The following is a 16925-nucleotide window of genomic DNA, read 5'->3' on the forward strand; positions in this document are numbered from 1 at the left end:
TTTCTTTATTAAATGATCTGAGTTGTTAAAGTAATTTTTGTACAAATCCTGGTAATATTTCATTTAGTATTCTCTTTAATTCTGTGCTCAACTGTCATTTGTGCCATATCAGTTGTACAGATTCTTTTTTCTTTTATTCATTTGTGCACACAACTTTAATTACACCATGGTTTTAAATTGAAATACTGAAGGATGCCATCCGTGTAATTGAGATTTTTGTTTGTAAATGATAAAAATGGACTTGAGGTGCTGTTTTTCAGAGAGTACTTTAAGAGAGTGAATTGTAACTATTTTGCAGAACAAAATATGTCAGTGTCTGAGTTGATGGTGAGTGGTAAATAATTTTCTGGGATTGAACAGCATTTTTATTCATCAAGAAGCACAAAGTATATCTGAATTAAGATTCTACAAACCAGTTGAGACAGTTTTGAGAAAAGAAATGTCAGCTGATTAAAAGACATTTTGAAGACAGTCTTTCTCAAAGAGAAAATGTTTTTAAAATTGTAATGTTAATAAGAACAATTTCTTTTAATAACAGCATGATTTTTTTTATAGTATATACAATGCCTTAATAATATTTTGTGTGTTTTTTTTAAATCAGTGGTTGTGTATGCATCCTTTTTTTTCTGAGGGATATTAATGGTGACTTTTTTTTTCTTGTTTTATAGTTTTTGATATATGGACCTCAATAAATTCAACAGAGAAATATAAAGAGCTTTTTTCTTTTATAAAGATGGAAAATGGTGTAATGAAAAATGAAAATAGCTTTGAAATCTGATGCTGTCAAATGACCTTACATATGTGCACAATTTTTTTTTTTAGCACTCATAAATATTTTCATATTATATTTTACAACCACAAACTAACAATTATTAGAAATTCAAATGAAAAAGGATTCACCAGACAATGTTCCACTACTAAATGCAAATGGTACTATTCACAAATTGGAACTCACTACCGGCTAACTTCAAAGACGCACCAAGTTCGAATAGATTCAAGAAATCTAAGGACAACAATCTAAAAATATTAACAGTTTTGATGATTACATTCTAAGCTACTTAAAACTCAAACCCAGACAATAATCAACTAAATTTAAGAGGGGACTACGAAAATGATAAGTCCAGACTGCTATTAAAATTCTCAAAACTAAAACTTCTCAAAATCTTTAGAGTTATGAACCATTTGAGAGCAAGCGTCTGCTATTTCACTGTTTAGAAAGCGGGAGAAGAAAAGTTTTGGTAGAGTTTAAATACTTATAAATGCCTATAAGTTCTTTTCAGTTTTGTGCCTTGTCGTTTAATGATCTATTACAATTTACGACAGTAGCAACCCTTTTACTTACATTTCGTTTGAAATTCCAGTGTTACGAACATTGCCCTTTCCCTCGACGCCTTCTGTTGGTTCCGTCGAAAAAGCTCGATCGTTACCCCCCAAACAAGTATTTCCATCGTCACTAACCAATTATACACTTTAAGCCTTATTAAGATATCAGAAACATTGTAAGAAAATGTTATACTTTGTACATAATGCAAATATCTTGTAAATCCAGGTATTATAGACTCGTTTATTTATGCTACGTACGTCAGAGCCTGTTCCCATCCCAACCCTTTTACATGATATTCCATCTTTAAAAAAAAAAAGGAAATTCTACTTGCTTATTAGTTAGGAATTTAGGGTAAGACTCTAGAAATTTTAAACTTTTTTTTTGCAGACATACTTAATGTTCGTAACAGTTTTTCGAAAGGCATCGGCACGATTGTATACCACTTGTCCTCAGAGACTTAAGATCATCGCCAGGACCATGGCTGCAGCAGTCACATCGGAGAATACATCAGTAAAGTATTTAAGGTAAGTAAAATACAAAAGTGCCATAGGTAATAGTAAATTGTTTTCTTCCAGGATGTCGAGTGCAGCGAAATACTTTTTTTTCTAGTTTTTAACAAACAAGGGAGCCTACCTTATGCTATTTTTTTTTTAAAATTACTTAAAACAATTCCTTCCCTTGACCCCAACCCTTGATATCTTTTACCCCTTTGGATTACTTCACAAGCCTATATGGAAATGGTAAGTCTTAGAAGCATAAAAGATTTATATGTGCAAAATCCAAAAAGAGCCTTTGAAGAGAAGGTCCTGCTGTCTTAAAATGCAGCCTATAAATAGTCATCTTTTTGCAGTAAATTAATCCTTATGTTTACAGTTTATTCCATTCATTGTCAGAAAAAATCTACTTAATTGGCAGATGAGCGAAAAAAACTTAACAACTGTAAAGAGTTCACGTTGATATGATCATCTAAAAGATTATTGCAGGAGTATGTTGTAGCATATTGCAGTTGTGTGCTTAATTCCTAATGTTGTATGCTTACACTGTATGCATAAAAAATGAAAGTGAAACTTTAGTAATTTGCAGAACTTTTATTAAATATGTCTAGGTAAGCTCAACCTGTGACAAAAATGATTCATATTGTAATAGTTCATTTGAATCTCTTATTTCCTTTCACAAAAGAATTTCTTATTACAGTAAAAGAACAAAAATGCATTTATGGAAAAATAAATACATAAATGAAAATATAAAACAGTGATTGAAGACAAAGCATGCAGGATCAAGGGAGGCAAAAAAGGAGAAGAGATACTGTCGCGAAAAGTATTTATGGAAAAAAATTTGTCTTTAGTCCAACTATATATGTGTGTATGTAAAACTGTATACTCCAAATGTGTGCGTGTGCGTGCTGAATTGTGATTTTTACATCAGAGATTATAGAAATAATATCACCAGACACAAACTTATATCTATGATGAGTGTCTTTGAAATGATTTCTTTGATGTCATGATTTGTTTGAAGCATACATCAATATTTTCAACACTACCAAGCATTCAACATCTTTCAACAGCTCACAACAGAAGCCTAGCTGAGTCACTGAAAAATGTTGATATCCCCTCAATTATTTTCTTTATTGAGCACTGATTTCAGTGCTGTATAATTCTTTTTAGTAATTTAAGAAAAATTTCCCAGTACAGTTTTTGAAGTTTTGCACAAACATATTTGCCTACCACTTGGAGAGTATGAGAGCAAAGCAGTTTTCTTTTAATTCATTCTCTTAAACCATTGGAATAATGTCATCCAGGTAATGTTTTCAGAACACTTAAAGCACGTGGCAGTAAAGAAGACTGCATGAGCTAGTGATAATGACTTTGTTGCACCATATATGGTGTAGCAGCTCTGCACTTAGTACTGTCATCAGTACACATCAGTCAGCTGAATGATCTCCATTGTAACATTCTTAACACTCGTTTTTTAATAAACATGTTACTTTTATTTCATCATTTTATCAAAATCAAGATGTTTCAACATATTTTCTTATATTGATGAGTTTTTTTTCTCAATACATTTTTTCTGCATTTATAGGTTTATTATAAATTTTCTAGATTCTTTGTATATCACTTATTTTCTATCATCTTTATCTTTCTTCTCTTTTTAATAACATATACTATGTTATCCTGCTGGGGAAGACAAAGGCAAGTTCTTGTTTAGAATATCGTGATGTATATATAACGATGTGAATGTCTGAAACATCGTATAATGGAATTTAAAAAGATGAATTATAACCCTTTTTTGGTTTTTATTGGCAACATCTTATCAGCATTTAGCAATTTTGCTATGCCATATGCAAACGGGAAAGCTGGGGGATTGTTTTATGTGCCTTGCATTAAGAAATCCATTCTTTCATTGTGTCTACAACAAGCTATATGATTTCAGCATTAGTGAAATTTTTGTTAAACAGAAGCTAAGACTGAATACAGCTGCCTTCACAGCTGTTAGTTATTGCCGATGTTATTGTCATTGTGGGTAGCAATAAACAGAAAGAAGGCAAGACAGCAGAGTGGAGCATGATCTAGCCATTTTAATGCATGAAAGAGCCTGGTATTGGATGCCAATATGCGGCGCTTCCATCTTTTGACTGCGCACTGGCCACTGTATATTGTTGTTAATTCTTTTCTTTCCCAATGGAGATAGCAGAGGTATGACAGTTTAAGAGAATAAAATTGTTTCCCCGCATGTAAACTGTAAATGTATAGTGATTTCTCCCTCATGAACATGTTATTAATCACTAAAAGCCTGATTTAATTGTTGGGGCTTTTAACAAAAAAAAACCAATCTGATTTAAAGCAATGAGGGTTTTATTTCTATGCCATTGCACAGTGTATTTTATGGTTTTTAAATGATAGAGGAACAGACTTCTTTAACTGCCAGGAAAGCTTTGTTTCCCCTTTTTGTAGTGTGTCTTCTTGAGATAAAATATTGACTTCATACTCCTAAATTTGCTATTAGCACTAAATTCTTTCTTCATGTTGTGTTGCAACCATTGTTTTCTTTTGAGCTTTTAGGCTTTAGCCCATCAGAAAAGCAGAAAGTACTGCATATTAAATTTGCAGAATCATTGTTTAAAACAGTTCCTGGCTCAGCAATATATTAGTATTTAAAATTTTTGTCACTTGCAGAATCTGTGCATTAGACGTTGAGGAAAGGTTGGGCAACTCGTTCACTAATTGCTCTACCACAATGTCAGCCTATTACGTGATTACACAACCATAAGGAGCGCCTCAGATTTTTCTTTCGCTGGGAAGAGTAACTAGAAACACAAATACGTTAATTTGTTCTCTTTTTTTTCTTTGGTGGAACATTATTTTTGGGCTTCCAGCTAAAAGAATGCCAGAGTGGATGGGTTGAGCAAGGCAAAGAAGGGAGGCTGTGTGGAGCCGTCCTTAAAGTTAATGGTGTGCGATGTGCATTTGGCCCCCGGCTCGTGTATCGACCGCCTTCTGTAGGCACAAGAGAGGTAATTTTTGAAATTATTCCGGGCAGCTTGTCTTCTCTTCGTGGACATTGTGGCAAATGAAGATTCCCAAGTGAGAGTTTAATTTGGCTGAAAGGGTCATTATCACCATGCTCCCCGGACAGTGCACTCTTAGTACATCGCCCAATTGACAACTGACGGAAAGCGGACTACAAATATCTGATATTGAGTTGCGCTCTCAAAGGTCACACTGTGCGGATTGCACTGTCACAGTGCCCACAGTTTGCACCAGAAATCACCTTAGGGGAGGTCGTGCAGCTGTGACGCACATTGTCGTAGGTGTACCTGTTGCTGCAGAAAGTCCGGCTGTCGCAATCACGATTGGCAACTGCTGCGGTCGGGTGCACAGTACGCAATTAGCCGCGTACTGAATGATAACACGCAGCAGGTACACTGCTCATAAATTATTACAGATACATATATACTTATGAGCATATCAAATGATATACATATATACTCTTTGTGGAAGAAGTGGGGTGAGGGTGTGAAAGCCTAATGGTTAAGCGTTTGACTGTGGGTCGCTAGTTCCAGGCTGGTACACCTGAGACTCCCGTCCCTCCTGCCAGGTACCAGGTTTATCAGGAGAAGTAAAGGCCGCGGAAGAAGGCTGTGCACCGCTTTTCACTCACTGTATCCTAGTAATGGTGAACAACTTAACTCACTACCCCTACCCACAAATGTAACATCGTTTTAAAATATTAACTGTTTATGTGACTGATAGGAGGTAGCCACCCAGCTTACCCCCAAACTGTGCATGCGGCCTCTGTCCGCCAAGACTGCACATGGAGTGGGTTGCCCGCAGACATTGTTGATCGTGACCCCCTGAAGTTCTAATTTGTGGACAGTTTCCTAAACGAGCCAGAGGCATGCAGCAAGGTGCGTGTCAGCTGCACGTCGATATGCGGGTAGAGTTTTGTAGTTTTGTAGTAGGCCGCTGGGCTAAGGGAAGCCTTATAGTAAATAGCTGATATGTTATCTATTCGTTTGATCGCATTTTTCTCTTGTTTTGTTGCTTTGCCAACTTCTTGTAGTACTTCGATCGGTTCTTCTCGTTGATTGAACGTACTAGAAGGTTTGACTGCGGAGGTGTTGGTAAGAATCGATACAATTCCCATGTGTGCTATATAGCCTCATCTGGGGCGGTACTTACAAAGCGAGGCATGGTCGTTGCCCTGGAGGAACAGGGGGAACTCGGGGACAAGCGTCTTGTTTCCAAAATTGTAAAGCGGTGTCCAAACCCCACGAATATGTTGTTTCCTCCTGGTGCCGTAGTTAGCGGTGGCTGAGGTGGCCTGGGGTGAGGAAATATGAAGTAGCGTCCGCCATTCCCGAGTTGCCGTGGGAAAACGATTTATTCTCACGTCATAACTGCTGCCCCGGCGGCAACAGACGAGTCAGTGGGCATGCATTCATCACACTTTTATGTTTATTATCATCTGTTTTGCGGAAAAAAAACTTTGCTGACTGATACCTTTTATCACTGTTCCAGAATACTGCTATCCACTGGGTTAGTTTCGATCACAGCTATACCCTGGCGTCAGTGTGTCACGATGTGTATAACAATTATCATTTCCTTTATTTGGCTAAGCTAGCTCCCATACCGGCATGTAAGTATTAGCAACTTAGAAAATACATTTAGGCATACAAACAGGCCAGATTGCTTAACAGCTGTTGAGAAGGGTGCTTGAAATATTTTAATGGGAGGGGGGGATGTGGATCTTGGCATAGTTCCTTGTATTTGAGACATAAACATAAAGTGGAGTTATGTTTCTTCTCTGTCACAATGGGGGCATTGCAGAAAAATATATGTGATATTTTTGTAATGCTGCTCGTGACATTTGAACTTTGTTATACCTAATCTAAATCTTACGAGCGCATCACTCATACCGACATGAGCGGCAGAATATTTACTCAACATTAAGCAATGTTTAAAAGAACTATAAAATGAATATATTTCGCTTGCAACTATTTTGCTGCACCAATCTGGCTCAAAACAATTAATGTCTTAATTTAAACTCTCGCATAACCATATGAGTTAGCTTGGTAGATGCTGCAAGAGTCCTTGAAGTAGCAATGACCGTTCGTCTGTTGTTGTAACGTCCTCTTTTTACAGTTACTCTACATCGGACTACCCGGTAGTGTCCCTTCGTCCCTATGTTCATCCACTTTCCTATGTATCCGATCAAGTCTTGTCATTACCGACATGAAGTCCTCAGCTTCCTACTCAATTTGCACAGCCATTTTCGTAAATACTTCCGGATTTTGTCTGTGAGTTTGTAATAAACTCGTTTTTTCATTTGAAACGACGCGCTTGTTATCTCCCTTGTGCGCCGCAGTCCGCGGGGCTTTGGCAAAGGGTTCGGTTGAGCCTCCCTTTAAGCATGGACTCTCCGAAAAAAAAAAACCCGTTGCTGCTCGGACTAATCCGATAAGCTAAAACGTGTTACTGCATTTTCCTTTATTTTATTGCCGCTGCAAATTTATGCCAATTTCACCGTTTTGAAATACGGTGTGCGTGTGTGGTGGTGGATGTCGAATGAGGTTGGGACATTTCTAGACAAAGCTTAGGGGTGTACAGAAAATAGGATTATTAAGAATCTGCTGCAGTTGCTACTGTCAGGGGGTAATATGCTTAGACATTAATTTCTTTCTGTGTTGACGTTTACTCCGAGCTCCGTGAAAGGACTAATAACAGGGAATGTACGAGGGAAAAAGATCAGCGGTTATGAAGGTGGTGTTAGACAACATTGATGAGGAAATTGCTGTGACACTGAAGAGTTAAAGCATCAACAGCAAGAACCTTACACCGGCACTGTGACTCATGGATGTCACGCAGCGGGACGGGCTGGAGGCGGCGGTGGAAGTCCGACTGGTGTGCTGCTGCCTGCAGCCGTGCGGCACGTGCCGACCTAACTTCATCGTCATCTTGCGACAGGCCACGTGACCACATCCGCTGCAGTCTTGGCCAATCGATAACACGATGATCGCCGCTGTTCCTTGTCGCTGTGGTTCTTCTGCTCGCCTTCGAAACCATATTCTTTGGCGACTGTCTTCGTCGTTTTAAAATTTTTGGGAAAAGAAATTTATGATTCAATAAATTTTCTCCATTTTTCACTTACATCCTTCTTTCTGTGTGTGCATGCGTATTTGCACGCAGGTGTGTAACCGACCGGGCACAGAGAGGGAGAACCACTGTGTAATCAAGTGTTAGAGAAGTGATATATGGGAGGCCTAAATTTTTTAAATTATTTCATAAGCGCCGACTGAATTCATCTTCCTAAACCGTCATTCAGTATATTTCCAATTCGCGCATTGACTAGAAACAAAATCTTCTTCTAAGCTTAAGTAACTGAGTTGGGTGGATTGGCGAAAGATAATAAGTACTTTAAAACTAAACTGAAATTTTAAATGAAAAAAAAAAAAACATCGTCCACCATAACAACATCATCTTTGTCGTCTTCGCCAGCACATAATTATTTCTTTGTCCCATGTCTGCACTATCAGGGAAAGACAGAAGAAAGCGCTTTCCAGACAGAAGCATACGTTAGAAATAACAGTTATTCTTTAAAGAACAATCAAAACCGTTATTGTTTTTTCTTCTTATTCTGTCATGAAGTGTTTCTGGTGTTTCTGGTGCCTCAGTGTCAGATTCCCTGTGTGCTGTGCCCGTGTATCGTGATCTTGCATCAGGTCTGAACATCATTGTCAGGTCGGCGCCGGTTCCCGTGGCTGATGTGCCTGCACATGATAATCTTGCGTCATGGGGACCTCGCTGTTTATTTTGCTGTGATGAGTGTCCTTGCGACAGAAGCGCTCGGACACGCGAGCCTGATACGCGACAGACTACAGAACATGACGGGGCCCGAGATAAAGATGTTTGCACCCTACAGCAGGGCGATGGCGGAGTTTTATATAGTACTTCCGTCTTTTTTTGTGACTACAAGTCAGAAACACTTGTCGCAAAACAGGGAGACGACGACGACATACGACGACGACACAATCATATTGTTGTGACTGATTACCCTGCTAAACATGTCCACTCCATACCCGCACATTTATAATTTTTGCACGTGCATGCACTAAGTAGCAGCTCATTTTTCCGTTATGGCAATAATGTAAAATCATGTTATAATTATATTATTGTTAGAAATGGACTGAGAGATAGTGTGTGCGTTCGTAGATGTATGTGTGTATGTGTGTGTGGAGGGTGCTGGGAATGCAGTAAGTTCCTCCCAGGCAGAAATAATATGAGACATAAGGTGCAAGGTTGCTGTCAGAGCCCAGCGGGAAGGTAAACATTAGAGACTCGTTAGTTGATTAGTCGTTAGTTTTTTTATGAGGAACGTGCGCCTGCACAAAGGTCAAGTCCAGCGGCCGTTGTATTCCCCGCATCTCGCATCATTCTCAAATAGAACCTGGGAATGCTTTTTCTGTTAAAAGACTACTTTTATTTGTGTGTAAAAACATACACGAGAGTTTCACGTAGAGAAGAAATGATATTGTAAACGGAGAAAGACTATTTAATAAAAACTTTTGTATATTTAGTTTGTTCACTGGTCAATTCTTGGGTTTTTAAAAAATCTGTTATTTCTCATCTATTCTATGGTTCTTACAGTGGCTTATGCCTCTAATTTTAAACAGTTGATTTACAGGACCAGGAAATTAAAGGCATAGGCCACTGTTAATCAACTGTTTTCAGACAGAAAATTGAAAAGGAGAAGCTGAATTTAGATGCGTGTTTCCTTTTGGTAACTGTGACATCTTATCTCTTTCTAGCCCAGCGTGCGCAAGAAAATAATTTTCATTATGACTTCTAATAGAAAACGTATATCTAGATTAGTATGTGTTGAAAACTGTATTAGTGGAGGAAGAAAGGAGAGACAGATCGACTGCACCTTTGTGGAAAGGTTATCGATCTGAAGTCTGCGTGAAAAAAAAAATCTCCCAATACTTACATTTCATGACCATTTTTGTTCTTTATGTTTTTGTTTTGTTTTGTTTTGTTTTTTTGTTGGTTTTTTTGTGTGTGTGTGTGTGTGTGTGTTTTGCTTGTTTATTTGTTTGTTTTGTTTTGTTTTTTTTACCTGTTATTATTCGTCTTACTCTTCTTTATGTTTTTGTTTTTTGTTGTTGGTTTGTTTGTTTGTTTGTTTTTTGTTTTGTTTTGTTTTTGTTTGGTTTTTTTTTACCTGTTATTATTCGTCTTACTCGGGTAAACATCGGGATGAGAGGCTTTGGGGGTCTGCTGCTGAGATGTGCAGGTTGCACGTTGTCCCTCAGGGACCTTGTGGTAGACAACAAACGATGGTTTCAGTCCGACATATGCTCAGAGATGGTCTCGCCGCCTCTAAGCTCTGCACGCATTTCTCCCAAGAAATTGAATTCTTTCGCGCATGAGTTCTCGCAGTTTTGCGGTCATCGGCCAGAAAGTGGACCTTTCTTCATTCGATTGTTAGCGCTGCAAGAGGTTCTTGACATTAGCGCGCCCGCCTGCTCTCTATCAGTGTTCCTCACAGTTCCATCCAGCAGCTCTGGCAGATGGGCCCCGTGTCCAGGCCCCGGTCCAGACTCTGGCGTGGCTCGAAAAACTCGATTAGGTCGCCAATATTTACTGCGATCCCGGCAAGCCTGGCAGCATCACGTGATGTTAGTGTCGCTCAGACATTTCCGGTTCTTGTGCGGACTACTCTGCTGTCCTGCCCTCGCCGCGCCGCGTTCTGGAGGGCGTGATGCGTTTATGGTCAAGAGACTGTCGTGGTGGGTGCCTGGTGTCTCGGAAACACTTTTGTTTGGGGACTGTGGCTGGAGTTTAGCGCTTGGCTTGATTAATAAAATGTGCGTGCACTAATGCATGCGCGTTTAAGATCTGTTTGTTACATGTGATGTCGACCAAAGTCTTTTCTCAATGCAATTTCCATTTCTTTGGCGGACTGGGTGTCTGGCAGAGCCTAAGGGAAAATCTTGCTTAAGGGCCCATTATTTTTTTTTCTCTCTCTCCTCTTCCATCTCTCACTCACACACAGATTCTTTATTTAAAATAAGCATGCGCTCATGCACAAAGGGAGTTAGGGGTTGAGAGAAGGTTGAGGTGGGCGCGTAGAATGGGGTTAGAAGTACACAACAAACTAGCATAGGTACCATGCACTCACAAGCCTTTACAGATGAATGGACGAACTGATAATCAGTTAGGAATATAGAGGACGGACAGTGACTAACTTTACTAAACACAGGGGAACTGCCCTGCGTAAATTAACTCCTTGTAAGACACCTGTCCTTCCCCGAACTCCTCCCTTCTCAACTGTCTCTCTCTCGCACGCCTCCTTACCCATCCCTCTAAACTCTAGCCAGTCAAAAACTTCGTATAGTATTGGGCACGAAGTGTGTGGATGCCTAGAATGTGATTGTGAGCCGTGGGCTGGACCTCTGTGGACTTACAAACAACGAAGCAAAGTGCTTGCCCACCCAATTGTCTGTGAGAGTGCAAGTGTAAGCGGGCTTGTGTGCAGCTGAAACCCTTGTGCAGAACATCTTCTTCCCTTTTATTTCTTGAGTCCACCTCATTAAAGGAGGGTGGGTTTGACCTTTCTCTTGATTATGCCGGAGACCTTGGGTAAAGCGGCTTTGATTTGAGAAGAACACTATTAGCAATGGTTCACCATCGCGAGTTTCACACAGGCAGACATGACAGATACACAACGGCCTTGTGACGCCATCTAGTCTCGAGATGCGAGTTAGGATACTGCAATTGTATTCATTCTCAGGAAGTGGAAACCGCAAACCAAAACCATCTTTCTGCGATATTTTGGCATGTCATTTGTCATCTTTCGATCAGTAGGGTTCACCTGCATTGTGTCCTTGGCAAAGCTGGCATGGTGTGTTCTGATTTCATTCATAGGTGGTGCTGTTGCGGGGAATGCTTTGAACGTTTGGATTCAATTTGCTTCTCGTGGAATTAGCTGTGTAGCCGGTACGGCCCACATTCAAGAAACAACAGACTTATTGAAATTCACTCGCGCAGGTTGGATGGGATTGTAAATACCTCTTGGTCAAACCGAGGAGAAACGGCTAATAGAGTTTAGTGCATGCAATCTAATGGGATGCACAGTGTGGTGTACACACCTTTCCTGGTCCGGATCGATTCCCGTACTTCCGCCAGGCCTCATTTAACCGCTTTGACTTAAAAAATATTGTGTTTTGTACGGATGTTAACTATTCATTATGTCTTCAGGCAGCACTACTGCCATCAAAAAGAGACTTCCACTCATCACCGTCTTCTACATCGTTTTCATATCTTCATCCTTGCTTTCAAAAATTTATTTTAAAAATATTTGTGGTTAAACATTGTGATTTTTCAATGACGTTTTCTTCGTTTTGTGGGGGCTTTGTTAATTTTTTTTAATGAAAACGGGAATCAGTTATCCGCACATACCACATACTCCGACGGTATGGAAGGGTAGCTCATTAATTAAAGAACACATCATAGACTGAACTAGTTCACAGAAGACGATTTTCATTGAAGACCATGCATTCGGAGACCTTATTTGTGGCATTGTGTACTATATATATGTGTGTGTGTGTGGACTTCAAAACAGGTTGAGCAACATTTTCCATGTCTTCGAACGAAAGCCTGCAACCTGGTTATCCCTGTTGCGGCCATACCTTGATCTCAAGCATACTGTTTCTAAAGGCGTACTCTCCCCATACGAGAATTTTTTTTTTTTGCAGTGCTGAGAGAGAGCATTATTTCCGGTGGTGGTAGTTGGTTTTGCTGTGTTCGCTAGCCTGTGTGACCGTGAGCGCCGTGTCTAATCATGCCTTCAAACACCCGCATGCCGTGGGCCCACGTCGCTCAACGTCAGGCTACGTGCCTCGGTAGCGCCCTCTGGCCGCCGCAGCGGAGCATCTTTTGTGGCACCTCCTCAAAGGAAAACAACTCCTCGATGGCTGAAAGGACCGACCGGAAGCTGGATGGACGTCGATAAGATCAATACAGTGAACGCACGTCGTGGCTTCACGCTTGTGAGATGTGTCAATAGAGGACAAGAAGCTGGCGGGCTTCCTGGCCGCTGTCATCTCCTGCTAGTGCTTCTCACACACTCCACATATTTTTCACACACTTTATACATTGCAGGCGTTAAAGCACGCGTGGATCTGAGGAAGTGAGTTAACCTGATATTGTAGGTCAGTAGGCTCTGATCATGTTATTACAATTAAAGATTTACTGAATGGTTCAGGGCTGTCATGGGTTTGGGACCAACTGGAGGATTTTTTAAAAAATCTGCCTTAACTGGTTTCAAATGTAAGGTTTGAAGATGTTTATTTTACAGGTATATTCAAAAATAGTTCTCTGGATTGTAGGAGAAGGATATATCTATATTGAAATTACAAAATGTACAAAGCATCTTTCTCCTCTGGAAAATTTATTACCAGGACTGTGTAGCATATTTTAGAATGAAGTTTAAAACTTTAAATAATAATCTGCCAGTCCGGACAAAACAAGCTCGCTTCAGACCAAAATTTCAACAACACTTTACTAAATGTAAAGCCTGTGGTGTTTGAGATCAATTTCACTCCATTTTTCATTCTAGTGTGTGATTACTTCAAGAGTGAAACAAAAATTAATGCCTAAATTTTTTTTAAAACACTGAAACGAAGTCAAATTTAATAATATCTTCTGCTCCACAAAAAAGCATGTACTGTGAAAACGTATTCCATTTATAAAAAATTATTTTTGATAGCTTTGGTGAGTAATGTTTGTGGTTTAATTAATATTAATGCAGAACAAAATTCATTAACATTTTTGCTATCCTTAGTATCATTATTAAATTTTCCTTTTTATAAAACACAGGAGGTCTCAGATAATGTAGGTTCGTTCACCTCATCACCATTAGGAATGCAAGTCTGTGGTGTTGTCTCCGTTTCTCTTGTCGGTGCTGCTGATCAAATATTATACCTTCTGGTACTTGAAGCTTACAAGGGCCACCATTATGACGGTGTCGCGAGAGCGGCTAAAACATCGGAAGGCAGTCTCTCGAAACAAATTAATGGCTTATAATGTTTGAAGGTTTTAATTAGAGTAAGTACCAACCTTCTAAACAAAAATGCTGAATTGTAGGCAGCTTTTCGTCATATTGTTCCTGTGCTAAGTGTGTGAGGTACATGACTTGCTCATTAACAAGAGTCTGGAAGAAATTTTGCACTGGTTGAGGATTAGTGGCTGCTTGTTCCCGTAGAAGTTTTTTCTTCTCACGCCCAAAGACTAGTGCTTTCCAGTTAAACGTACCAACGGACGTCTTCAGCATTGTTGTAAAGTTCAAGGGTCTGAGAGTGTGTCCCAAGCCACTGTTGGTGCTCTCTGGTGTTTCACAGGACCGGCGGCGGGCGGTGATGACACGCTGTACGAGTCCTCATCCATCGGTTAATTATCAGTGATGATAGCATGCCACTTGTTTTGCCAGATATTGAGGTTGTTTTTTCATATTTTTATTATTTTAACGTTTACCTTTTTCCGACGAGGATCTTGATGTTTTCAATGAAACCTCTTTGTGTTTGAAAGTTCCTCTGTGTTCCAGCCCATCTCCACCATGTGCACACCCTTCTTCCCGAAGTAAACAGTGAGCTGAGAGAAAATTGGAAAATATTTTTGGGGCAAAGATCACGTGGCACCACATCTAGGAATGCTAGTTTTCGGTGGTTTGAATGTTTGGAACTGAATGTTCGGTCTTGTGTTTCATGTGGGAGACTAGAAGCAGTTGTCTGGTCTCGAATGCTTGTATTCGTCTTTCTGCATCAGCAAACGGAGTCCATGTCTGACAGCCGCACAGCAGGATGGGGACTACGAGGGACTTGCGCGGCCTGTAGTCGTGGTAAATCTGATGCTGTTGCTGCTCCAGATCCTCTCCAGCCTGGCCATTGCTGCCGTGGACATTGCAATCCTGATGCGAATGTCTGCCATGAATATGCCACCGTTGGAAGGCGTGGCCACCAAGTATTTGAAGCTGATCACCTCCTCGAGTTTTACTCCTTTTCTACGTATTTCTGCTTTCCCCGATGCTGTTGACCAGGACCTTGCTCTTGTCCATTCTGGTCTCCATCAAGTGTGTGTGCACTCATGCTGCCCGTCAGTTTGCGAAGTCTTGCCATTGGCTACCGGTGTTGTCTGCCATCAGATCAATGTCGTCTGCAAAGCTGACTAATTAAAACTGAGGTCTGGTGATTGTGAAAAGTTTCTTGCCTGACTTCTTCCAGGAAGATGTTAAACAGCACAGGCGACAAGGGGGCATCCTTGGCGAACGCCCACTATCGTCTGAAAGAACCACGTATAACTGGAAACTTAGTAAATGGGTGTGGGTGTTTCAGTTTAGAGGAAAAAATGCGAGAAAGAGTTTTTAGCCATAAATTATAACTACTCAGGTGATACTCTATCTTCGCTCGAGTGATGTGATTATTATTCGTTCTTTATTTTCTGTAATGCACTTCGCTATCCTGAACAAAAACAGTTTTATTTTGTAAAATAAAAAAGAATTCTAGAGGGAGTGGGAGATGTTATCCAAATACATTGCACAGTTCGTATTGTTATTTCATCTCTTATGTCCTGTTATTTCTGAATTATTATTTCATAATAGTTGTGGTGGTCTGAGGAACAACATCAGCTGGCTGTTTGCTGTACGAGAAATATTATTGAAATATTTATGACGGACAACAACCTTTTGTGAACATGCTCTCCATTTTACATCACATTTATGCACGAGACGAATATTTAAGTCAATACAATTATTGTATAGTTTTGGCCTGCGACAAGAAGCAGCGAACACACCTCCAAGCTTTGTTTGTCTTTAACGGAGGTCTTCATAATGTACATTTGACATCCAGAGTAAGCGTGAATATGCTGATGGTGTAAAGACACGATGGTGTTTAGCGAGAAAACAAGGGTAGTTAAGTCAGGAAATACTGTTTAATTTACTCACAGACATGACACATGAGTTGGTTATAATGGTAGACTTAAAGACTGTTTGGAAGAGTAAAGCACTTTCAACATGACTGCTTTTGTTTCCATCTTTCTTTTATTTGACTCAGTTACCGACGGATTACACACTCATTGTACACTGTCTTTTGTGTGTAAATATTTGTCATCTTTTGTAAGAAGACTTCGTTAAATCATTGCAAAGTCCATCATCTTTAACTCAAAATAATTCTTCACAGTGCTCCTTCAACATATCATGGATTTCGTTGAATTATAATTCAATGTGAATGTAAATGACTTTTGACTGAAAACTACCGTTTTATTAGGTTTTATTTCTTTCTTTTAATTAACTATTGTACATCGATCGACTTTCAAAGTTGAAAAATTATTGTCGAAACATTAAATGTATTTACAAGCTGTGATACTAAAATCATCAAGTATCTTTATTTCCTGACGACACTTTTACTTTTACCCTTTTGCAGTTTCATGTGATAATATTTCTCCATATTCTCAAGATTACTCAGTATCTTCCCAGAATCCTCTTGATGACACTAACTCATTCTCTGTCTTTGTTACTATTTTGGAATTTTGTTCTATATCTTTGTTACTGTTTTGTTAACTTGTTCTACATCTTTGTTACTATTTTATGATCTTGTGAGTCCGCTTTTGGCTGAGATATTGCGCTTTATAAATTTCCACTTATTTTTTTTTAAATTAATGAAACTGAAGGACACGGATAACAGCTAAAATGATGCCGAGACATTTATACATCGTATGATATTTTCTGTTTGCAGCAAACAGTGACGATTTTGGTTGGGGACGATGACCTCTGGGACGATATACTCGCTTAATGTAAAAGCAGAAGCGTGTTGGCTTTGTGGAAATCAGATTCAGTGTGATGGACACAGTCACATGACCTCGCCTTTAGTCGTGCACGCGCCTGTGTTTGCTTGGCGTGTCTGTCCTCGGTCACCGATCTGTCCTCACAGTCTGGTGTTCACTCCGTCTACACTTCCGGATATCCGGACCGTTTCTCATTCTCCCTCGCTGGAATAGTAGGTCATCCTGTTTAGACAGGTTGTTTTTGTTAGAGCGAACTGTTGGACCAC

General features: G+C 39.7%; 1 protein-coding gene across 3 annotated transcripts in view; it reads left to right on the forward strand.

The window, feature by feature from the left end:
• Positions 1-1175: 1175 nt before the first annotated feature.
• Positions 1176-16925, forward strand: part of LOC112556771 (NAD(P)H-hydrate epimerase-like) — a 71891-nt gene continuing 56141 nt past the window's right edge. The window contains exons 1-2 of one of the 3 annotated variants that reach the window (XM_025226125.1): positions 1176-1238; positions 1712-1848. In XM_025226125.1, coding sequence (XP_025081910.1) covers positions 1721-1848 — 128 coding nt within the window. In that variant the 5' untranslated portion in view covers positions 1176-1238; positions 1712-1720. Of the gene's footprint in view, positions 1239-1294; positions 1439-1479; positions 1500-1711; positions 1849-16925 lie in introns of those variants that run through there. The other 2 variants (XM_025226126.1, XM_025226127.1) reach the window with 2 other exon arrangements.

This window comes from Pomacea canaliculata, linkage group LG2, assembly GCF_003073045.1.
Source record: "Pomacea canaliculata isolate SZHN2017 linkage group LG2, ASM307304v1, whole genome shotgun sequence".
Lineage (NCBI taxonomy): Eukaryota > Metazoa > Mollusca > Gastropoda > Architaenioglossa > Ampullariidae > Pomacea > Pomacea canaliculata.